Here is a 24,647-nt window from a genome sequence, read left to right as displayed (position 1 = left end):
GATATGCACTTGTGGGAATTGGATTTAATGCTGTGAAGTAACACATTAAAGAGACTTTGTGTTTGAATTTTGTGGGTCACTGCTTAAGTGTGCTACCGCTGCACTACACCACACATACACAGTATAGTGCAGCCCCCACACACAGTCTAATGCAGTCCTCCCACAAACAGTACAGTGTAGCCGGCACATACACAACACAGTATAGTGCAATACCAAATTAAAGGAAGGGGAAGGAGGATAGTTGCTCACCAGAATATGCTAGAGACCGTCCGTGCCTGGAATTCAGTGGCTGACTACCACGTATAAGCACATGAAGATACAAAGGATTTTTCCGGCACAGGAGTCCTTTTCTTAAAAAATAATTTTCTTTATTCGGACATCTTCATCAGTAAAAACAGTACACACGGGGGGACCTCCAAAGCCTTACGCATTATACGTATTATCCTAACATTCCAGATAAATTGAACTGTTCTGAAGAAGGTCCACCTGGGACCGAAAACGTTCAACAAACAAACTGGTTCTATGTCTGGATAAAAATAAACTTTATTTTATGTTTTTCACAAACCTTTGAGTGCCGGGTTATTCTTTGGATACATGCATCTAAATACATTCCTTGAGAGGTCTAGTTCCCAAAATGGGGTCACCTATGGGGGGTTTCCACTGTTTAGGCACATCAGGGGCTCTCCAAATGGGACAGGAAGTCCGCTAATGATTCCACAAAATTTTACATTCAAAAAGTCATATGATGCTCCTTCCCTTCCGAGCCATGCCGTGCTTCCAAACAATAGTTTTCTCCCTCATATTCAATATTTGCGTACTCAGGAGTAATTGTTCTATAAACAGTATGATGCAACTTCTCCTGTTACCATTTTGAAAATGGAAAATTTGTGGCTAAAATAACATTTTTGTGAGGAAAATGTGATTATTATTTTCATGGACCTTTGGACTAAAAACATATTTGCTGGGAAAATTTGATTTTTATTTTTTTTATTTTTACGGCTCAACATTATAAACTTCTGTGAAGCACCTGGGGGTTCAATGCGCTCACCACACATCTAGATTAATTCCGTGAGGGGTCTGGTTTCCACAATGGTGTCACTTGTTGGGGATTTTCACTGTTTAGCCACATCAGAGGCTCTCCAAACGCAACATGGCATCCGTCAATTGTTTCAGCAAATTTTGCATTCAAAAAGTCAAATGGTGCTCCTTCCCTTAGGAGCATAATTGCATGTTTAGGCTATGTTCACACGTCAGGATTCTTTGCAGAAATCTCCTGAACAAAACCGCACTTTTTCTGCAGAAAATCGGCATGCGTTTTTCTCGCGTTTTTTTGTGCGGATTTTTCACGTTTTTCTTCTGGAGCGTCCCAATGCATTAAATAGCGAGAAATCCACAAAAAAATCCGCAAAATTAATGAACATGCTGCCTTTTTTACCGCAATGCGTTTTTTTGCAGATAAAAAACGCAACATGTACACAAAAATTGTGGATTGCATTCTATTAATAGGATGCTTAATGGATGCGTTTTTTTCGCAGTTTTATTGCATTTTTATAGCGAAAAAAACGTGAAAAATCTGGAATGTGTGCACATAGCCTTAGTGTCCTAGTAATAACTAAAAAAAACAAAAACAAAACTATTTGAATATGGTGCCTGCTGGGCCTATCGGTAGGTATAGAAATCTGATAGCTACTATTGCGCAGGCGGCGTGATCTTGCTGGAGATGAAAAAAAATTCCTACTCAAAGATGGCGCCGCCTGCGCCTGCTCAGTAGCAGATCTCAGACATCTCCGAGAGCTGCTACTAAACATGCGATTCTGCTGCAGAGCAGATGTCACAACTGGCACCTGCCTGCAGAAGATTTTTTTTTTTTTCAGGGATCAGTGACCTGTCAGCAGTCTGCATTATGAATACCTAATCAGAGCACCACATGAAGACCCCCCACAGGCTGCCCCGGAGCACAAGCATATCACTAACTCAAAACTGAAAATAAAGATTAAACAACAGCCACAGGACGGATTTCATCAAAGAAGGTATCATTTTAATCAGTATTACGGCACCGACCTAACACTGTCTGTAGGTTACTGTGCACAATCCTGCTGACAGATTCCTTTTAATGACTAGGCCAATTTTTACAATTCTGACCTGTGTCACTTTATGAGGTAATAACTCTGAAAGGTTTCAATGGATCCCACTGACTCTGAGACTGTTTTTTCGTGACACATTGTACTTCATGATAGTGGTAAATTTCTTTGATATAACTTGCGTTCATTTGTGAAAAAAACGAAATTTAGCAAAAGTTTGGAAAATACTGCAATTTTCAAACTTTGAATTGTTATGCCCTTAAATAAGACAGATGTGTCACACAAAATAGTTAATAAACAAACATTTCCACATCTCTACTTTACATCAGCACAATATTTAAACATTTTTTTTTGTTAGGAAGTTATAAGGTTTAAAAGTTGATTTACTTTTCCAACAAAATTTACAAAACCATTTTCTTAGAGGCCACACAACATTTGAAGTGACTTTGAGGGGTCTATATGACAGAAAATACCAAAAAGTGACACCATTCTAAAAACTGCATAACTCATGGTGCAATTTCTACTGAGCATGCCGATACCCCATATGTGGGGGAAAACCACTGTTTGGGCGTACGGCAGAGTTCGAAAGGGAAGAAGCGCCATTTGACTTTTTGAATGAAAAGTTTGCTGGAACAATTAGTGGACACCATGTCATGTTTGGAGAGCCCCTCTTGTGCCTAAACAGTGAAAATCCCCCACAAGTGACACCATTTTGGAAACTAGATCCCTCAGGGAACTGATCTAGATGTGTGGTGAGCACATTGAACTCTCAGGTGCTTCACAGAAGTTTATAACGTTGAGTAGTGAAAAAAAACAAACACATTTTCCCCACAAATATTTTTTAGCCATACAATTTGCAGTGTAATTTCTCCTGAGTATGCTGATACCCCATAAGAGGGAGAAAACTACTGTTTGGGCGCATGGCAGGGCTCGTAAGGCAAGGAGCGTCATATGGCATTTTCATAAGGGCAAGAGGAGAAATTGTACTGTATGTACGTCGATACCCCATATGAGGGAGTAAACTACTGTTTGGGCAAATGACAGGGCTCGGAAGGGAAGGAGCGTCATATGACTTTTTGAGTGTAAAATGTCATGGAATTATTAACGGATGTCATGTCCTGTTTGGAGATCCCCTGAAGTGCCCCCCACAAGTGACACCATTTTGGATACTAGACCCCTCAAGGAATAGGTAACAGGAGAAATTGCACCATACATCTTGTTGTGCACTTTGTCCTGAGTACGCCGATACCCCATATGTGAAGAAATACTACTTTTGAGGCACAGTGCAAAGCTGAAAAGGGAAGGGAAGAGGCATCATATTGGAGTTCAAATTTTGCTGGAATGGTTTGAGGGTGCCATGTCACATTAGCAGAGCACTTAAGGTGCCAGAACAATCGAAACCACCTATATGTGAACTCATTTTCCAAACTACATTCCCCAATGAATTCATCTAGGGGTGGAGTGTTATGATCCGGTGACCCTGGAGCCGCATGTGACTATCTCTGGAGTAAGTGGTACCTGTACTGACCGCAATCCTAATACTGACACCGCAACTAGAAGTAGCCGTGGGATGTACCTAACATGGCCTAGACACCTCGACACAGCCGCAGGGCCGCGCTTAGTAACCCAATGTTTACCGTGGTTACCAGCGTAAAAGTAAAAAAAAACAAACAGTACATACTCGCCTTCTGATGTCCGTCAGGTCCCTTGCCGTCTGCTTCCTGCTCTGACTGAGCCGCCGTACAGTGAGAGCACAGCAGTGACGTCACCGCTGCGCTCTGCTCTCACTGTACGGCGGCTCAGTCAGAGCGGGAACCAGGGTAAACATCGGGTTACTAAGCGCGGCCCTGCGCTTAGTAACCCGATGTTTACCCTGGTTACCCGGGTGCTGCAGGGGGACTTCGGCATCGTTGAAGACAGTTTCAACAATGCCGAAGTCGTTCCCCTGATCGTTGGTCGCTGGAGAGAGCTGTCTGTGTGACAGCTCCCCAGCGACCACACAGCGACTTACCAACGATCACGGCCAGGTCGTATCGCTGGTCGTGATCGTTGGTAAATCGCTATGTGAGACGGGGCCTTAAGCTGGACAAAAACACAATAGATTGCACTGCACATAAAAGCACATTGCATGCGTGCTACAGAGAACAAAAACTAGACACTTATCTTAGCTGAAATAACTGCAGGGCAAGAGGAGCCAGACAGAGATGAAATCCCTCCAAGATACAATGGACAACTGGCAGGGATTGATGGATCCTACACACCTAATTACCTAACAGAGCAGCAATAAGCAGAAACACCTGCCCAGCTTACAATCCAGAGACCACTGCACTACCACTAACAACCACCGGAGGGAGCCCAAGAGCAGAATTCACAACAGTGGAGAGACCATATTGACACCATGTGCCTCACAGAATTTTATGCCATTGAGCGGTGAAGAAGTTATAAGTTACATTTTTACCACTAAAATGTTGCTTTAGCCCCAAGTTTTTAATTTTTCTAAGGGCTAATAGGAAATTTTTTTTACAACAAACCGAGGTCCATTTTTTCCTGAGCGCACCAACACCCTACATGTAATGGGAAATATTTTTCAGCCACAGAGCAAAGCTCAGTCAGAAGGGAAGCAGCAACATATTATTGAGCAGATTTTACTGTTATGGTTTGTGGGTGCCATGACCCACTGGGAGAGCCCCTGAGTTGCCAGGATAGCAGAACCCTCATAAGTGACCCCATTTTACAATTTCTCAACGAATTCATCTAGGAGTGAAGTGATCATATTGATACCACGGGTGTGTCAGAGAATCTTATACCATTGGGAAGTGAAGAAAAAATAACTACATTTTTACTACCAAATTTTGTTTTAGCCCCAGATTTCACATTTTCAAACAAGTGGGTAAAAATGGCACCATCATTTATCCCATAATTTCTACTGAACGTGGCAATACCCCATATGTGGCTGTACAGTACTACTTAGCCATATAGAGATAATCGGCAGGGACGGAGTGCTATTTGCCTCCTGGAGCGCAGATTTTCGTAGAATATTTTGTGGACTCCATATACAGAGCCCCTAATTGCTAGAAGACCAGAGTCCCCCTCAAGTGACCCCATTTTGGAAATTAAACCCCTTTGGGAATTTATCTACAATTGCAGAGGCAATTGACTCAGTGGATATTTTTTACAAACAATCAGCAGTGGATGTTGCCGAGTGAAAATTGCTAACTGCCACTGTAGTGAACAATACGTTGTAGTGACCAGTACGTTGCAGTCAACAGTAAGTTATGCCCAACTCATGCTTCTGCAGACATGCACCCGTAAGTTAGGCGGTCTCTCAGAAATCAGAACTGCCATGTGGATTAGGTACACTGTGGGGCTCAGAGGGGAGGGGGGCATTTGGATTTGGGAGTGTAGAATTTGCTGAAATTCTTTTGAGGGGCGAGGAACCATTTCGCTTTTCCAGAGCCATTATATACCAGTGACGCGATTCAGATGAAACCCCCGAGGGATCCATTCACTATAATGAGGCAGCAGAGTTACTCTGGACTCCATCTGGCCTCTGTTCAGCAGTGTTCTTCTTTTCAGAAGTGCACAAATCTGTAGCCGACTGCACTTTTATGCAATCCTAAAAAGACGGACACCGCTGGATCACAGGTCAGACGGCTTCCACAGTGTCTCCCATCTGCCTCATTATAAGGAATCTTCAGCCGGTGGTTCTGTCTGTATGACATACAGTGGGTACGGAAAGTATTCATACCCGTTTAAATTTTTCACTCTTTGTTTCATTGCAGCCATTTGGTAAATTCAAAAAGGTTCATTTTTTCACATTAATGTACACTCTGCACCCCATCTTGACTGGAAAAAAAACAGAAATGTATAATTTCAGACACTCATAATTAAGTCACATGCTGCTCGTTTCCTTGTGATCCTCCTTGAGATGGTTTTACTCCTTCTTTGGAGTCCAGCTGTGTTTAATTAAACTGATAGGACTTGATTTGGAAAGGCACACACCTGTCTATATAAGACCTCACAGCTCACAGTGCATGTCAGACCAAATGAGAATCACGAGGTCAAAGAAATTGGCAAAGGAGCTCAGAGACAGAATTGTGGCAAGGCACAGATCTGGCCAAGGTTACAACAGAATTTCTGCAGTACTCAAGGTTCCTAAGAGCACAGTGGCCAAGGAGCCAGTTGACTACACTTTACTACAAGCAGGGAACTTACATTAGTAACACCACTCCAATGGTGAAGAAAAATAAACCCACTGCAGTGATTATTTAATTGTGAAACATAATGTGCCACAAAGTGCTTTTTATGAGCACCTACTGTCCTTGCATTACGTGGCCTGTTAGCTGGGGGGCCAGTGCCGATACGGTTGAAAGCAATTATGAGAGAGGGAGCATCAGCTAAAGCTCCCTCTCCCAGCGTTCCCCCTCAGCGTCTGACATCTGAGCAAAGCAGGTACAATGACGTCACTACATGACGCCCGTTGTGCTGAGATGTGCGGGCACTCAGAGCACTTGTTGCAGAGACTGGAGCAGAGGGGGGAGAAGAAGAAAAGGTGAATATTGTATTTTTTTTTAATGGAGAGTGCATTATACTGTATGAAGGCCTATGGAGAATGCTTTATATTATATGGAAGCCTAAGGGGAAGTGCATTATATTGTATGGAGGCCTATGCGGAGAGCATTACTGTATGGAGGACTATGGGAAGTGCATTATACTGTACGGAGGCCTATGGGAGTGCATGATATTGTATCGAGGCCTATGGCGAGTGCATTAACCCCTACCCGACCTGTGACGCCACATAGGCGTCATGAAAGTCAGTGCCAATCCAACCTGTGACACCTATGTGGCGTCATGGCACGATCGCATTCCTGCAGATCGGGTGAACGGGTTAACTGAAATGTCATCAGACCTGCAGGTACAGGGGGACTTGTACTTGAGCCCGGGGGGTGGCTTTGCCCTCCCATGGCTACGATGGCTTCTGGTGACATTTTTGTCACACACCCCAGATCTGATTGGAGCTAGCGTCCTATGCTGCCCTCTGCTCCCCTTTATGTCTGATTCCACACCCCCCGACCTCCGCTCACTGCTCCAGTGATCACCCCCCAGCTGCTGCTGGCTCCATTCGCTGCTGCATCTCCTCAGCCCTCCGAGCCTGACAGCCCCCTCCTGCCCCCGGTGATCACCCCCAGCCCCAGTAATCACCCCGGTCACCCCCCTGCCATGCTGATCTCACCCCTGTCCTGATGATCTGCCTCGCTGATCTGCCCCACCCCACTGATCTGCCCCCTGCCCTGGTGATCACCCCCCTGACCCAGTGATCACCCCCTCCCGCCCCAGTTTTCCCATTAGGGTTAAAGTTGGGCTAAAGTGAGTTGGGCTAAAGTTAGGTTTAGGGTTGGGGCTAAAATTAGGGTTAGGGTTGGGATTAGGGGTGTGTTAGGGTTAGGGTTGGAGTTAGAATTGGGGGTTTTCCACTGTTTAGGCACATCAAGGGCTCTCCAAACGCGACATGACGCTCACGGACCATTCCATCAAAGTCTGCATTCCAAAACGTCACTACTTCCCTTCCGAGCCCCGACATGTGCCCAAACAGTGGTTCCCCCCACATATGGGGTACCAGCGTACTCAGAACAAACTGGACAACAACTTTTGTTACCCTTGTGAAAATAAAAAAATTGCAGGCTAAAAAATCATGTTTGAGGAAAAAAAATGAATTTTTATTTTTCACGGCTGTGTTTTTTTTCACTACTCAACGTTTCAAACTTCTGTGAAGCACTTGGGGGTAAAAAGTGCTCACCACTCATCTAGATACGTTCCTTGGGGGGGTCTCATTTCCAAAATGGGTTCACTTATGGGGCAGCTCCAATGTTTAGGCACACAGGGGCTCTCCAAACGTGACATGGTGTCAGCTAACGATTGGCGCTAATTCTCCATTCAAAAAATCAAATGGCGCGCCTTCCCTTCAGAGCCCTGCCGTGCGCCCAAACAGTGGTTTATTACCACATGATGTATCGGTGTACTCAGGAGAAATTGCCGAACAAATTTTAAGATCCATTTTATCCTGTTGCCCATGCGAAAATGAAAAAAATTGAGGCTAAAAGAAAATTTCTGGACCAGATGGAGAAGCCTCGAAAAGTAAATGATTCCATCAGAAAGAATGTCCGCTGTAAGTCACTATCTGTAGCTGTACTGTGATCTCTTATATGATCCGCAGCACTGGTATCTACCACTATATGGTCACCATAGGGCGGTAATATCACTACTGGTCTTATAGAGATTTTTTGTTAGTAACAGCGCTGTCATCTGCTGAGGTTCTCCTCCACTATTAGGGTGACCCACCATAGTTGTAATCAGGGTTACCTTGTCAGGGGTTTCACCCCCCACCCCAGAACCAAAACCCTAGCTATGCCTCTGTTCTCGCATAAAACACTTTGATAAGTCCTGAAATCTTTGTGGAACTTGAGGATGCGGAACAATTTTGTTACTTTTGCCATTTTCACATCAGGTTTCCCCAACTCTGCCAAAATGTGACAGCAACATGTTGAATTCACGGACTGGAGTAAGATTTGTGGCGAGTCGCACGTCACTTTGCCAATGTGTCTAATTCATTAAGAGGTGTGCGCCTGTTAATAAATCAGGGGAGTCCAACACCCCGTGGTTCATGATGGTCTTGACGAATCACGTCTTCAGCGTGAACACCCCGAGGCTCCTTAGCACAGTTCTCTATGCGGTGGCGAATACTGGCAGACACAGCCATGAGTTCCGGCGTTCCTCTGCACTTCAGCCCCACAGACTCATCACTCCATGTCACCATGTGATGGGACGAGTCGCCATATTGTTTTTCCTCACCTACTCTGTGCTAACCTGGGAGAAAATGTGTGTCTGTGTATAACATGTGAGGAAGCCAGATTTACAAGCTATGGAAACCATATTATTAGGGATCTGAAATTGGCATAGGCTCTAGACTATTTATTGCATTGGATTACTATACAGTACCCCCATTGTTATCTTGGCAAGACACAAAAGCCTTTTTATCAAATCCTTGTATCCAAGGAATTCGACTTGTAACATTAGTAATGCACCTAGGCAGGTCCGTTTCTGCCACATCTTCACTAGAACAGACTCCAATGTTGCTCTCTGGCCTGTTGACGACTTGTGACAAACCTGTGTTATGGTCTTCGACAAAATGGCGACGGCACAGTTTCCTGCACTGCAGTCATAGCTCTTGCGCCGGAGGATGTATCACTGGGGCCGATTCTGACCTGACTGACAAGTGGGAAAGTCGGCACCTCCACAGTGAGCAGCACACACTGCATCTGCCGCCATACCGTGAGGGAGCAGGCGCCGCTGCCGCCCAAGTAGGTGTGCTGCCTGCAGCTGCTGGCTGCGCTGTGTCCGGGCACGTGGGGTCTGCGGGAGCGCTATAGGGTCCTGTGTGCCCGCTTCACTGCTGCTACAGGACCTCGCTGTATAGTTACATATGAGGACAACTAGATCATGGGATTAGCGCATCACAATTAGCACGTGACGTACCCCATTACTTTCTATGGAGTTCCCTTTTTTTGCAAGAAAAGTGACAACTACGGTCAGTAAAGTGTGGGCTGTCACCCTGCTTTCCCAGGCATCTAATAGCAGATATGAGGGGGTCACATAATGGTGCCCTAATACACCCCCTTCCATGTGAGGGGGTCACATAATGGTGCACTTATACACCCCCTTCCATGTGAGGGGGTCACATAATGGTGCACTCATACACCCCCTTCCATGTGAGGGGGGTCACATAATGGTGCACTAATACACCCCCTTCCATATGAGGGGGTCACATAATGGTGCACTAATACACCCCCTTCCATGTGAGGGGGGTCACATAATGGTGCACTAATACACCCCCTTCCATGTGAGGGGGCCACATAATGGTGCACTCATACACCCCAGTATTGTGTCAGTGCCAGAAGGCTTTAAATCTCATTCCACTTGAGCAATTGCGACTTCTTGGGCAGAGAAGGTGAAGGTATCAATTAATCAAATATGTAAGGCAGCAAATTTGTTCACTACTTTAACCTTTTAGGGTATGTTTCCATGGTTAGGAAACACTGCGTATTGGGCGCTGCGTACAGCCGCAGCGTCCAATCCGCAGAGGCCAGATGTTGCAGCATAGTGAAGGGTATTTTATGAAATCCCCTCTCCACTATGCGTTCAAAGATGCAGGGGGCAGACCTGTGTATACACACATGCGGCTCGTCTTTCTAGACCGCAGCATATCTTTATCTTGCGGAGACGCTCAGTCTCCGCAAAATAAATATCACAGTCTATGTATAGGATGCCATGATTCCGCATGGTTCAATGAACACATGCAGAATCACCGTGTGTGCAAAAGCTGACAGCACTTTGACGGAGCGGGGATCTGCTGAGTCCAAAGCACTGCATATCCGAACTGTGGAAACATACCCTTATAGGCACTACAGGCTGGATTTATCTTCCACAACTGAACTAACCTTTTGTAGAAGGGTTCTGGAGCGCCCCTAGACGCAGGGCAATGGGGTACTCGGTACCGGGTCCCTCTCTCGGTTCTGGGGATGTCACGGTGGCCCGACCTGGTCCGTGGCCCTGCTAAGGGGCGTCCAATTAAAGGTGTAGGTGGTGGTGGTGGTTTAGGTCGCGGTAAATAACGAGGACACAAGGTTGCAGTCTCTTTACATTTTACTGTAGACTTCGGCATCCACAATCCAGAGCACTGCTAACAGGGCTGGCTGAGACCGGCCGGTCCGAAGGCACATCCAGAGTTCCCTTTGCAGGTGGAAATCGGTAGCCTTCCTACTTGCGCCTGTGTGTTGTAGTACCTCCCTGCTGAGCACCATGGGATAGTCCTCACAACTCTTGTATCTGTTTCTGATGTTCTCTCTCTCCGTCCCCCAGTTTGGATAGGACGCACCCGTATGACGGGGGTAGGCCTGGAGCTATTTTATGGGGACCCTAGAGATGCCCCTCTCCCACAATTTGCCTCTGTTGTCTGCTTAGGTGAAAAGGTGAGACAGCCAACCTATAGTCCTGCCGTGATTGAAGTAAAGCGTAGAGCCAGTACTCCCTCGGTGTTCCGGCCACCGGCTACTCGCCTCAGAAGGATGTTGCCACGATCTTAGGGCACGACTCCTCCCGGTATTATCTCCTTTGTTGCTGTGATCTCGTTTCTCACTTCTCCACAATATACTTCGCTTCTTGTCCTTTCTGCAAGGATCATTACAGTGATGAATATGCGGCTCCACCCCTATGGGAGGTGGAGCCGCATATTCATCCCTGTAATGAACGGTACCACGTGACCGCTCACACAGGACAAGCTGCCGGCGCTGAGAGGAGGCATCGCGGGAGCTGGGTGAGTATTTTAATGCAAGCGGGCGGGCGCACGGGGTGGGAGGCGGGAGGTGACCCCGAACTCTATTTTTCACAAAAAAAAATAAAAAAACCTTGATTTTTTTATTCCTTCTCTCCAGCGAACGCTGCTGGGGAGAAGGAATGAATGCCGGCTTCAGCACCAAAAGCAGGGGACAGCGCGTAACTCTAGCGCTGTTTCTCCTGCGGCGGTACGTGCACACGGAGGAGCGTGCACACTGTTCTCCGTGTGCACGTGTGTGGGACGCTTTGCGGACTGTGCTGCCGGAGAAACGTGGACATGTCTCCGTGTTTTGCACACGGACACACGGTCCGCAAAAAATCACTGACATCTGCAGAGACACATTGATTTTAATGTGTCTACGTGTGTCAGTGTCTCCGGTACGTGAGGAAACTGTCACCACACGTACCGGAGCCACTGACGTGTGAAACAGGCCTTAGGTAGATGGTTATTTTATACAAATCTCTCAGGTGGTGCTGTTATGGGTGAAGGGAAAAATCTTAGTTACTTACCGGTAATGGGATTTCACAGAACCCAAGAAGGCCACCTTATCAGTGGTTGTGGGTGAAAGATTCAGGTGGAATGATTACATTTAAAAAGTGGTGATCATTTGGTGTAGGTATGTACTAGTGATTGTTTGGAGGTCCTTTCATGATCTATAAACCAACTGATGCGAAGGAGAGGTGCCACCCTTATATTTCAGTGGGTTTCCTGTGCTGGATAGGCAGATCATCTCTCAGGTGGTGCTGTCATGGGTTCTGTAAAGTCCGATTACTGCTAAGTAACTAAGATTTTTTCCCCCCTAAAATGTTGTTTTTGCCCCAAGTTTTTAATTTTCAAAAGGGCTAATTGGAGGAACACAAAATGTGCTACATTGGCAGAGCTTCTGAGGTGTCAGGAGAGCAAGACCCCCAATGAGTGACTCCATTTTACAAAGTAAGTCTCTTAATGAAATCATCTAAGGGTGCAGTGATCATAATGACACCACATGTTTCACAAAATTTTATACCATTGAGCGGTGAAGAAAAACAAATACATTTTTACTGCTATAATGTTTTTAGCCCCAGATTTTACATTTTCACAAGGGGAAATTGGTTAAAGTGGCTGCATAATTTGTTACACAATTTTTCTTGAATGTGGCACTGCTCCATATGCAATTGTACAGTACTGTTTGGCCATGGTGAGACTCGGGAGAGAAGGAGTGCTATTTGACCCTTGGAAATATATTTTTGAAGAATAGTTTGTGGACTCCATATACATAGCCCCTAAGAGCCAGAAGAGCAAAAACTTGCCTCAGTTGACCCTGTTATACCGCTCTGGGAATTTATCTGCAAGCGTAGTGATGATTTTGACTCCCTGGGTGTTTTCCAGAAACAAGCAGCAATGGATGTTGCAGAGTGAAAATGCAAATATGCCATTGTCGTGCCCAATATATTGTGGTGCTCATACGTTGTGCCCAGCTTTTGCTTTTAGAGATACGCACCCCTGAAAATTAAGTGGGCTCTCCTCGCTACAGTGTGATGCCAAACATGTGGCTGCTACAGTGCCTTGCGAAAGTATTCGGCTCCCTGGAACTTTTCAACCTTTTCCCACATATCATGCTTCAAACATAAAGATACCTAATGTAAATTTTTGGTGAAGAATCAACAAGTGGAAAACAATTGTAAAGTTGAACGAAATGTATTGGTTATTTTAAATTTTTGTGGAAATTCAAAAACTGAAAAGTGGGGCGTGCAATATTATTCGGCCCCTTTAACTTAATACTTTGTTGCGCCACCTTTTGCTGCGATTACAGCTGCAAGTCACTTGGGGTATGTCTCTATCAGTTTTGTACATCGAGAGACTGAAATTCTTGCCCATTCTTCCTTGGCAAACAGCTCGAGCTCAGTGAGGTTTGATGGAGATCATTTGTGAACAGCAGTTTTCAGCTCTTTCCACAGATTCCCGATTGGATTGAGGTCTGGACTTTGACTTGGCCATTCTAACACCTGGATACATTTATTTGTGAACCATTCCATTGAAGATTTTGCTTTATGTTTGGGATCATTGTCTTGTTGGAAGACAAATCTCCGTCCCAGTCTCAGGTCTTTTGCAGACTTCAACAGGTTTTCTTCAAGAATTGTCCTGTATTTGGCTCCATCCATCTTCCCATCAATTTTAACCATCTTTCCTGTCCCTGCTGAAGAAAAGCAGGCCCAAGCCATGATGCTGCCACCACCATGTTTGACAGTGGGGATGGTGTGTTCAGGGTAATGAGCTGTGTTGCCTTTACGCCAAACATATGGTTTGGCATTGTTGCCAAAAAGTTTGATTTTGGTTTCATCTGACCAGAGCACCTTCTTAAACATGTTTGGTGTGTCTCCCAGGTGGGTTGTTGCAAACTTTAAACGACACTTTTTATGGATATCTTTGAGAAATGGCTTTCTTCTTGCCACTCTTCCATAAAGGCCAGATTTGTGCAGTGTACGACTGATTGTTGTCCTATGGACAGACTGGCCCACCTTAGGCTACTTTCACACTAGCGTTGCTTGCTGTACGTCGCAATGCGTCGTTTTGGAGAAAAAACGCATCCTGCAAAGTTGCCCGCAGGATGCGTTTTTTCTCCATAGGCTTGCATTAGCGACGTATTGCCACACGTCGCATCCGTCGCACGACGGATGCGTCATGTTTTGGCGGACCGTCGGCACAAAAAAGTTACATGTAACGTTTTTTGTGTGTCGTGTCCGCCATTTCCGACCGCGCATGCGCGGCCGTGACTCCGCCCCCTCCTCCCCGGACATTACAATGGGGCAGCGGATGCGTTGAAAAACTGCATCTGCTGCCCACGTTGTGCTACATTAACACACTGTCTGTCGGTACGTCGGGCTGACGGTTTGCCTTAGGCCTCTTTCACCCTTCCATCTTTTCAGATGCGTCGTAATGCGTCGGGGCGACGTATCGACGGATGCGTCAAAAATAGTGAAAAACGTATGCAACGCATCCAGTATTTCGACGGATCCGCTAGACGGTTCCGTAAAAAAACTGGATCCGTTGCATCCGTTGTGCACGTTTTCACCATCCGTTTCATCCGTTTTTTTGACGGATCTGTTTTCCATGCCCAAAAAAATGGGAGACTCCCAAATGTGATTGGCTACTGGAAAATAGGGAAAACTATATATTGACTGTTTTTACACCCCCATCTTTGACAGGGTTTAGAGAAAGTGGCAGAGATGGAGGAAGTGCTTGTGAAGATTGCGAACGTAGTTACTGATGTTATTTTTGAGACCAATAGGCTGGAAATAATAGTTTGGGAGAAGGAGGCAGCAGCAAGACGTAGGATTCTTTAACAGCGACGCCTATGGATACATCCCATGAACGCACAGCGGATGACCCGGGGCGTGTATTCAACTCTCTACATTGAGTTGCGGCAGAACCCGGATAAATTTTTTAATTATGTTCGATGAGGCAGGAACACTTTGATGTTTTAATGGAACTTGTTGGGGATGTCATCCGAAGGCAGGACACATATATGAGGTTTTCCATCTTACTGGCGGAGCGGCTGATGGCGACACTGCGGTAAGCCTACTTGTTATTTTAGTTTTTTTACCATTGTTCATATTTTATGCCATGTAAACATGTTTTAACCAATGGAAAACCACATCAGTAGTGAACATGCTGCAGAAAATACTGCGCTGAAACACTGCGTTGCATTTTCTGCAGCATGTCAATTATTTTATTGTTTGTGCCCATTCCACAGTGTTTAACACTTGCTCCATAGTAGGAATGCACAGATGTAAAAATGCTGGTTTAAATGGGAACTAAAACAGAACAAAAACTTCCACAGTGCCGTATATCAAAACTGTAAAAAAAAATAAAAAAAATAATATTGTTTAAAATTGCTTCAAAATGTAATGTTGGTGTTTGCAATTTTTAATAACATTTTTATATGTTTTTCACAGATTCCTTGCTACCGGAGAATCCCTATCTTCACTGCATTACCAGTTCCGCCTTGGAATATCAACAATTTCCGGAATTGTGAAAGTGACCTGCTGCACACTGGTGGTGATGAGGCATTCCAGCTGTCACCACACCTACTAAAACCGTATGCAAGTAGAGATTTGACCCGAACCAAAAGAGTATTTAATTACCGCTTAACGAGAGCCAGACGAGTGGTGGAGTGCGCGTTTGGCATTCTCACTGCAAAGTGGCGAGTGCTGCTAACCGCCATAAAACTACACACAGAGACTGTGGATGAGGTTGTCAAGGCTTGTGTGGTGCTGCATAATTATGTTATTTCCCAGGAGCCAGTTTCCATGGATGATGAGGACTCTGAGACAACCTTGTGGGATTACCGAAGCAATTCTGTTCGGGCTGCGGGTTCGATTTCCAGAATGAAGGACCACTTTGCTGAGTATTTCATGTCACCAGAAGGCAGAGTTCCATGGCAAGACAACATAGTTTGAGATCTTTCTTTGATGTCTCTGTGAATAATATTTCTGTACAAAGTGTTATGATTTTATTGACACCAAGTTTTATTACTTGGTTCCCTAAAGTTTGGTATGTTTTCTAATAAACCTAATATGTTATACCTTTTAAACATATGTTATGTTTTTGTACCTTTTATTTCTTATCATACTTAAATGAAGACACTTAACAATAAAATAGTTTTGAAACCCAAAATTTTTTTATTTAACATATTTTTATTATAATTTTTTTAAAACTTTTTGTGTCACACCAAATATTTTGGAACCCTTTTTGGGGTAAACACTTTTATAAAAACTTCTTTAAAAAAAAAAAAAAAAAGCTTAAACATGTTTATTTTCATACAAAAACATTTACAATTTTTATAACTCTGTAAAATGTGGGGTGGAGATACTACTGGAGAGGCTGGAAGGTTGGACCACGTCGATAGTGGGGGAAAGCCTACTGGGTTGGGGTTGATGTGAAGTAGAAGGGGGGGCAAAAACATGAGGCTGAGCAGGGAGGTCTGGTTGGACAGGGGGTGGTGTTGGTGTAGGTGGCAAAGTAAACGGGGAAGGAAAGTTTGACAGGGAAGAAAACGCTGGGGAGGACGTTTGATATTGGGCCTGGGTTTGGATTTGGACCTGGGTTTGGATTTGGGCCTGGGTTGGGAAACGGCAAGTGGCTTAGAAAGGGATGGTAGGAGAGACAGTGGCTGTGTGGGGAGGTGTGGGAGTTGGAGGGGCTTGGGTGATGACCTGCACTAGAGCAGCATGGCAGCCTTGCATTACCTGCATCTACTGGTCAAGAGTAAGCTTTTCCATGCTCCTGAGCATTGATTGGAAAAACAGGTTGTTTGGAGAATCCCTTGCATCTGAATGCATCCTATCCAAGCAACTGCTGTGTTCACTGATGCGTGTTTGCACCATGTTGAACCCAGCAGCCACTTGCTCTGGAAGGATGCATTCAGATGCAGGAACTCAGGAGCATAACTCCTTTCCTGACCCCTCAGTCGCTGCCGCCACGAACCTAATGGTGGTCTAGAGGTGGCAGGATCAGAGGGGTGGGGTAAAGGGAACGCTAACTCTTCACCAGCAGCTTCAAGTAACGAAGGCTGCAATGATGCTTCAGTTCTGGCGGGGGTTGAAGTGGATGGGGCAGAGAAAGTGTATGGGGCAGAGGTACCGAAAGGGCCAGACGAGGGGTCAGAGGGGTGGGGTCTACCGACGTGGCCCACGGTGGCGGACTCCTGAGAGATCGCTCCAGAGGGGTCCAAGGTAGAAGCTGGCTCCTGAGTGCTACAGAAGGTGCTGTGAAATAGAAAAAAAACCAATTAATATATTGATAGGAAAAAGCCCTGCCTGAAACCAAAAAAGTTAGACAGGTAAACATGGTGAATTATTCAATGGGCTGTTGAATATTTACCTTCTTCTCAGCATCGTTGCCCGGAGGAATGACAGGGCACGGCTGTATTTGTACTGTGGCCTGCGTCCTCTTGAGCCACTCGGGGCCAGCATCTCCTTGTTAAACTCCCTCTTGAAGCGATCCCTGAGTGACCGCCACCACTTCATAACCCTTTCACCTGTAAAGAGAAGAATGACATAAAAAAATGGGTTAAGTACAACACATTCCGACCTGTTCCAGAAATTACTGAAATGTGACTACTTACGTTCTAGAGTCTGCCTTGGATCAAGGTCCTCCCAGTTGCCTACAACGTTGTGACATGCTTCCAACCAGAGCCGACGTGTGACTAACAGATCTGCATGCCTGCGGTCAGCCATATTCCACAGCGGCTCCCGCTCGTGGACCTCCTCGATGAGGCGTTCCACATCAAGTCCGGCTTCATCATCTGAGTCGGGAGCACACTGTGAATCCTGTGAAAAGAGCAAAAAAAATATATATATATATTAGTACACTGAAGCATACCAAGAGAAAAAAAACAACTCACTGCTGGCTGACCGCTGCGGCGATTACGACGCCGACTCTGGGAGCTGCTGGGAAGACCTTCATGTGCAGCAGACTAAAAAGAAAAAGGAAAAAGAATGTTGGATGTAGGCATATGTTGTATGTGTACTGTGATGTATGATGAACTGTTTTGTATGTGTTGGGTGCACTGTGATGTGTGAAGCGACTGTTTCGGCACAACTTACACTCTGTGCGCCCGCTCCTTGTATTTCTCCACCCATCCCATCTCCTTCTGCAAGGCCCTCGGCTGCTTCAGCTTCCTGTGAAAACATAATGCATATAGTGTTTAACAGAAATTTTAACTAGAACACCAAAAACAAAAAAAAATGTTATTTACCTCACTACGCTGACGCTGTGGAGGAGGGCTCCCAGAAGAAGACATTTTCTGCCGGCTCGGTGGTCTCTGGTGTATCTGCAAGTATAGAGACACTTGTAAGCTACTATACAAACGATATTCCAAGGTTTGTGGTCTTTAATACTTACCAGGGCTGTGGAGTCGGTAAGCCACAGTTGCGACTCCGACTCCTGGATTTTATCATGTTCCCACTCCTTCATAAATGGCCAATTCGTAACAATAAATTTACTGTTGTAAAATATTAACATCGTGCTTATTCAGTTTCTCACCATCATATAAGTAATCAGACCACTTAGAGCAAAAACTATATTTATTAGAATACAATTAGAATATAGCAAATAACTTTTCTAAACTCTTGTAAGTTAATATGCAATAAACGCTGTTATGCAGTTAATAAGAAGAAATCTATAAATTTGTCCTCAGAAAAAGTATTGCCTCTGTCAGATCCTCCTTCATGGATGCCCTCAAATCTGATCTAATTATTTTGAGAGCAGAGAACAACCTCTCTACACTAACTTGGGTTGGTGGCAAAGCAGTAACCACTCGGGCAACATCTCTGACAATGTCAGGATACAGAGGAATCGCTTGTTGCACTGTTATTTTTGATGAACGGTCAAATTTCTCAATTTCTTTTAGTGCACATGAAAAATTCTGCTGAAATGTACTGGCTGTGTTCTTTGATGGGGATGACTCTTCTATGCGGGAACGCTTTGCACGGTCCTTGTGATCCAAATATTTTTCGAAATTAAATTCATCATCAGTTGATGAGGGTGAAGATGTGGCAGGACGACCAAATTCTTCTTGTTCCTCCTGACTGTTCTGCAACCCTTTCATCCTTACTGCTATTTCAAACAGAGCTTCTTTTCCTTTAGTTAGCTGTTGATCATCTAGAAGAATCCGATGCATTGGGTCTACATAAACAGCTGCCAAAAGAATGTTATTTTGTAACAGTAGCTCCTCTCTCCGTTTCTTTGATGTAGCAATGCCACTTTCAATTAACCCTCCTCTTTGGGACAGGCGAAACATCAGGTTCTTCCACTCCTTTAAGAAAATACCTGGAGTTAAGTCCTCTGCTTGTAATTTTTTAGTCACTGTAAATGGGTGCTCTAGCAATTTTTCCAGCTCAGTCACCTGATTCTACTGACTTTCATTTAGCGTCAGTTGAGGGTTAGCCATTTCTACAAGAAAGGTTTTCAGTTCAACCAAGCGCTGAATCATTAAGTAAGAACTGCCCCATCGTGTGGCTTGATCAATAATTGCCCCTTTTCCAGCACGTCTCTTCAAAATTGAGTCAACTTTAGGGGTTCTGGCAACAGTAGCCAATTTTCTCACCTTGCCAATCAGTGCAGCAGCATGTCCTTCTTGCAGACTGACTCTTACAGCCAGCTGTAGCGTATGCACAACTCAGCGCATGTGATGAATGAGAGAACGTATTGACACAGTTTCAACAAGATCATCTAAACTATCATGTTGCTGTTCTTCTGAAGCAACTTCAGTTTGCTCCTCAGTTACAATACTGTGTTCCTCTATTTCAAACATTTCTGGGTCTGTGGACCCAGAATGTTCTTTTAGCTGCTGGTCACCATCATTACTCTCATTCATTAGCTTAATAGTACTTATATTTGAAGCATTGTCAGTTACGACAGAAAGAACTTGCTCTTTTTTAAGTTCATAGTCTTGCAGAACCTTTTCCACCAAGACCTGGAGAAAACTCACTGGTGTGATGAGCTTTGGTGTCTTTTACTGCCAATGTCTTGGTAACTATTTCATTTTTGTCACAAACAAATCGGACATTGATGGCAAAATAGTTCACTCTGTGACATGTGCAGGCATCCATTTTAAGAAACAGAAAGCGTCCCTTGAGAGTTTTTTTAAGTTCTTCCTTTTGTTTAAAAGCTTCTTCGATTACTAATTTTCTAATACTCTCTCTCCAGAGAAACACCAAGCTTGCGGGCCATTTCCCCATTCAGACACATAAAAGCTGGTTGTGAAAATAATGAAATAGTCACACTGTCCTTTACAACAAGCTCTATGATCTGTTTTTTTAAATGTATCTACTGTCATTGTCACAGTAACTTTGTCACTGACAAAATATCTTGCAACTGATGGCTGCAAAGTTCTCTGCTCCTTTGTTTGGCTGGAAGAGCTGGGCACTGGTTCATTGGTTTGGATGCAGTCTTTCTCATCCACTGCTTTCAGTACTTCTGGATGAAAGCTCTGTAAATGTCTCTTTAGATTAGAAGCTCTGGTAGGAGCATTTTTATCTTTGCCTGAATATGCACTGATCTTGGCTTCACAGCATTTGTTTTCTTCTGGATCATTTGTCATACACTGACAGACATAATGTTTTCTATCTTGAGTGATGGTGAAATGTTCAAATACAGCTGATTTAATGTGACGCTTCTTTGACATTCTCAGGTTTTTAATTCTGCATTCACAATCCAAGTGTGAATTGTACAAAATTATTGCCAGGTCGTACAACTGATATAGTGGTCAGTAATACTGTTATTCCTCATGTACTCACAGTTAACTGATGCAAAGTTTGTTGAAAGGATAATACTTCTTACAGTCTTCCTCTTCTGAGTAGCAGCTGTGAGATGCTTGGAAGATGCACACCTAGTAAACATCTAGTCTAGAGCAGGAGCTTTACTACTAAGAATTTGCAACACATTTTCACTTTCAGTTTCATACATTGTAAGTAGGGGGGTTGTGGCACCATGAGTTTAACCAAGTATAAGATTAGATAAGGGCAGTGGAGAACAGTGACACACAAGAAGTAAGAAATGTCTCTATCTCCAGCAGAATTGCTTATCACTGTTGTTCAAAGTTTGATAGAACATATATATTTGAGTAACATTTATAAAATTCATATGAAAGTTCAATTATGAAATATTAATACATTTTTTTTTTAAAGCTGGAGTCGGTACATTTCTACCGACTCCGACTCCAACCAAAACTAACTCCGACTCCACAGCCCTGATACTTACATCAGGAAACTGGCTTTATAGCTCAGTGGTCCCTGGTGTCTCGGTGGTCCCTGGTGTCTCGGTGGTCCCTGGTGTATCTGCAAAAATAAAGACACTTGTAAGCTACTATACATCAGGAAACTGGCTTGATGGCTCAGTGGTCCCTGGTGTCCTGGTGGTCCCTGCTGCCTGAGTGTTCCCTGATGGATCTGTAATTTATACTTAGACCCACAAACCCCTCAAAGTAGCTAAAGTTAAAGATTTAAAAACCACCTAGCTCAAATGATCTGAGCAATGTTCAAGCAGGCCAACAAACGTTTTGAGAAACAACCCCCAAAAAACATACCCAAGGAAGACCTGTCTGAGCTAGATTACCTAGTTTAAACGTACCGTTACACTAAACGACTTACCAACGATCATGACCAGCGATACGACCTGGCCGTGATCGTTGGCAAGTCGTTGTGTGGTCGCTGGGGAGCTGTCACACAGACAGCTCTCTCCAGCGACCAACGATCAGGGGAACGACTTCGGCATCGTTGAAACTGTCTTCAACGATGCCGAAGTCCCCCTGCAGCACCCGGGTAACCAGGGTAAACATCGGGTTACTAAGTGCAGGGCCGCGCTTAGTAACCCGATATTTACCCTGGTTACCATTGTAAAAGTAAAAAAAACCCACTACATACTCACATTCTGATGTCTGTCACGTCCCCCGGCGTCCACAGGGTTAAAACTACTTTCGGCAGGAGCGCTGGTAATGCACGCGCTGCTGCCGAGAGCTTCCCTGCACTGAATGTGTCAGCGCCGGCCATAAAGCAGAGCACAGCGGTGACGTCACCGCTGTACTCTGCTTTACGGCCGGCGCTAACGCAGTCAACCCTGTGGACGCCGGGGGACGTGACAGACATCAGAATGTGAGTATGTAGTGTTTTTTTTTAAACTTTTACAATGGTAACCAGGGTAAATATCGGGTTACTAAGCGCGGCCCTGCGCTTAGTAACCCGATATTTACCCTGGTTACAAGTGAACACATCGCTGGATCGGCGTCACACACGCCGATCCAGCGATGACAGCGGGTCATCAGCGACGAAATAAAGTTCTGGACTTCTAGCTCCGACCAGCGATATCACAGCGGGATCCAGATCGCTGCTGCGTGTCAAACACAACGAGATCGCTATCCAGGACGCTGCAACGTCACGGATCGTTGTCGTTCTTGTTGTAAAGTTGCCGAGTGTGAAGGTACCCTAATAATGTGCAAGCTGTAAAACCATTTCCCCCACCCAAAAAAAAAAAAAATACCCTCATGTAAAATTGAAATGCCTACACACCAGTTGAAAATGTATTGACCACATATGTGATTTGAAAAGATAACTAAAACTAACTTAAAAAAAATACATCATTAAAAATTTGCTATAACCTTTTATATTAAAAAATAAACTCAACCAACTGTGTATTGCATGTGTGGACATTTGTACATACACCATTTTAAAGTTTACCTTTGTGAAATGATACTACGAACATTTTGAATAAAATTTTTTTAATATTTATTTATTTTTTTATTGTTTTTTTACCATCACAATTAGGAGCTAGAATGCTCTTTATTTTAAATACAAGCACATAACGTGTAAATGTTTTCAACAATACAATTAAAAAAAATAAATAACAAAAAACAAACACACACACGCAAGACAGACACTCGCACCACCATTACACAGACACACTGAAACCACATGCTGCACACACCACACTACTTTTAATTAACTACATCACAGTAAAAAAAACATGCACGCGCACTCACCCAGACGCACGCTCCCGAAAGCACACAGGAGCACGCACAACACATGCACAATCACCGAACCACACAAACGCATGCACAACGCATGCACACACACAAAAGCAAACAGGCACACACACAATGCATGCACACGCACGAAAGCACACAGGCGCACGCCAACATACACAGATGCACATGCACAAAAGCACACAGGCAGACACAAACACGCACACACAGACACGCACACACATGCACACAGACGCATACAGAAATGGCAGTACTCACACTGGCTGGCAGGCCTCTAGCTTGACGCTGGCTTCTGGCAGCACAGTCAGGCCTCTGGCTGCATAGGTTTTTATAGCAGGCCTCTGGACGCTGGCTGGCTGAATGCTGGCTGGCTGGATGCTGGCAAGCTTGACGCTGGCTGGATGCTGGCTGGCTGGATGCTGTCTTCTTGCTGGCACATTTGGGGGTGAAGCCCCAGGCCAGGTTTATATAGATTTGGGGCTGTCTGGTGAAATTGGCTAAAAAATCCTAATTCTGAGCATGCTCAGTGTAAAAAGACGGATTCCAGCGCTGGATTCCGTCATACAACTTGTCACGACGGATCCTGCGTCCATAGGCTTTCATTCTAGTCAACGACGTATGCCGCAGGATCTGTCGCGACACGTTTTCCCGACGCAGACAAGAAACGTTACATTGAACGTTTTTTCCAGACGACGGGCCGCCAAATTCCGACGGATCCAGTGCACGACGGACGCGACATGTGGCCATCCGTCGTGATCCGTCGCTAATACAAGTCTATGGGAAAAAACGCATCCTGCGGGCACATTTGCAGGATGCGTTTTTTTCCCAAAACGGCGCTTTGCAACGGTTTAAAAAAGACGGAAGTGTGAAAGAGGCCTTAGCTGTAGATCTCTGCAGTTCATCCAGAGTGATCATGGGCCTCTTGGCTGCATCTCTGATCAGTCTTCTCGGGTCGGGTCTTGGTAGATTTGCAGTGCTATGATACTCCTTCCATTTCAATATGATCGCTTGCACAGTGCTCCTTGGGATGTATAAAGCTTTGGAAATCATTTTGTATCCAAATCCAGCTTTAAACTTCTCCACAACAGTATCACGGACCTGCCTGTTGTGTTCCTTGGTCTTCATGATGCTCTCTGTGCTTCAAACAGAACCCTGAGACTATCGCAAAGCAGGTGCATTTATACGGAGACTTGATTACACACAGGTGGATTATATTTATCATTATTAGGACAACATTGGATCATCCAGAGATCCACAATGAACTTCTGGAGTGAGTTTGCTGCACTGAAAGTAAAGGGGCCGAATAATATTGCACGCCCCACTTTTCAGTTTTTGAATTTCCCAAAAAATGTAAAATAACCAATAAGTTTCGTTCAACTTCACAATTGTGTTCCACTTGTTGTTGATTCTTCACCAAAAATTTACATTTGGTATCTTAATGTTTGAAGCATGATATGTGGGAAAAGGTTGAAAAGTTCCAGGCGGGCGAATACTTTCGCAAGGCACTGTATATCTCATGAATTGTCTATTGATATTATATGTAAACTATGTTTTTCAGAGATGGTGTCCGACACAGCACTAGTTTATGATCAAGAAATGATGAACTATCGCCTGCTTTGGGATGAGTAAGTATTCTTTATAGTGCTATGGAATA

At 44.5% G+C, this 24,647-nt stretch overlaps 1 protein-coding gene across 5 annotated transcripts in view; it reads left to right on the top strand.

Moving 5' to 3' along the window:
* Window positions 1-9,184: 9,184 nt before the first annotated feature.
* The window catches only part of HDAC10 (histone deacetylase 10), a 114,063-nt gene continuing 98,600 nt past the window's right edge, over window positions 9,185-24,647 (top strand). For 3 of the 5 annotated variants that reach the window (XM_077264913.1, XM_077264911.1, XM_077264909.1), the window contains exons 1-2: window positions 9,267-9,439; window positions 24,552-24,618. In XM_077264913.1, the coding sequence (XP_077121028.1) occupies window positions 24,554-24,618 (65 nt within the window). In that variant the 5' untranslated portion in view covers window positions 9,267-9,439; window positions 24,552-24,553. Of the gene's footprint in view, window positions 9,444-24,551; window positions 24,619-24,647 lie in introns of all 5 variants that reach the window. The other 2 variants (XM_077264912.1, XM_077264910.1) reach the window with 2 other exon arrangements.

The sequence above is a fragment of the Ranitomeya variabilis genome, chromosome 5 (genome assembly GCF_051348905.1).
Source record: "Ranitomeya variabilis isolate aRanVar5 chromosome 5, aRanVar5.hap1, whole genome shotgun sequence".
In the NCBI taxonomy this organism is placed as follows: Eukaryota; Metazoa; Chordata; class Amphibia; order Anura; family Dendrobatidae; genus Ranitomeya; species Ranitomeya variabilis.
Note: the sequence above shows the minus strand (reverse complement) of the source record. Positions and strands in the feature narration are given on the sequence as shown.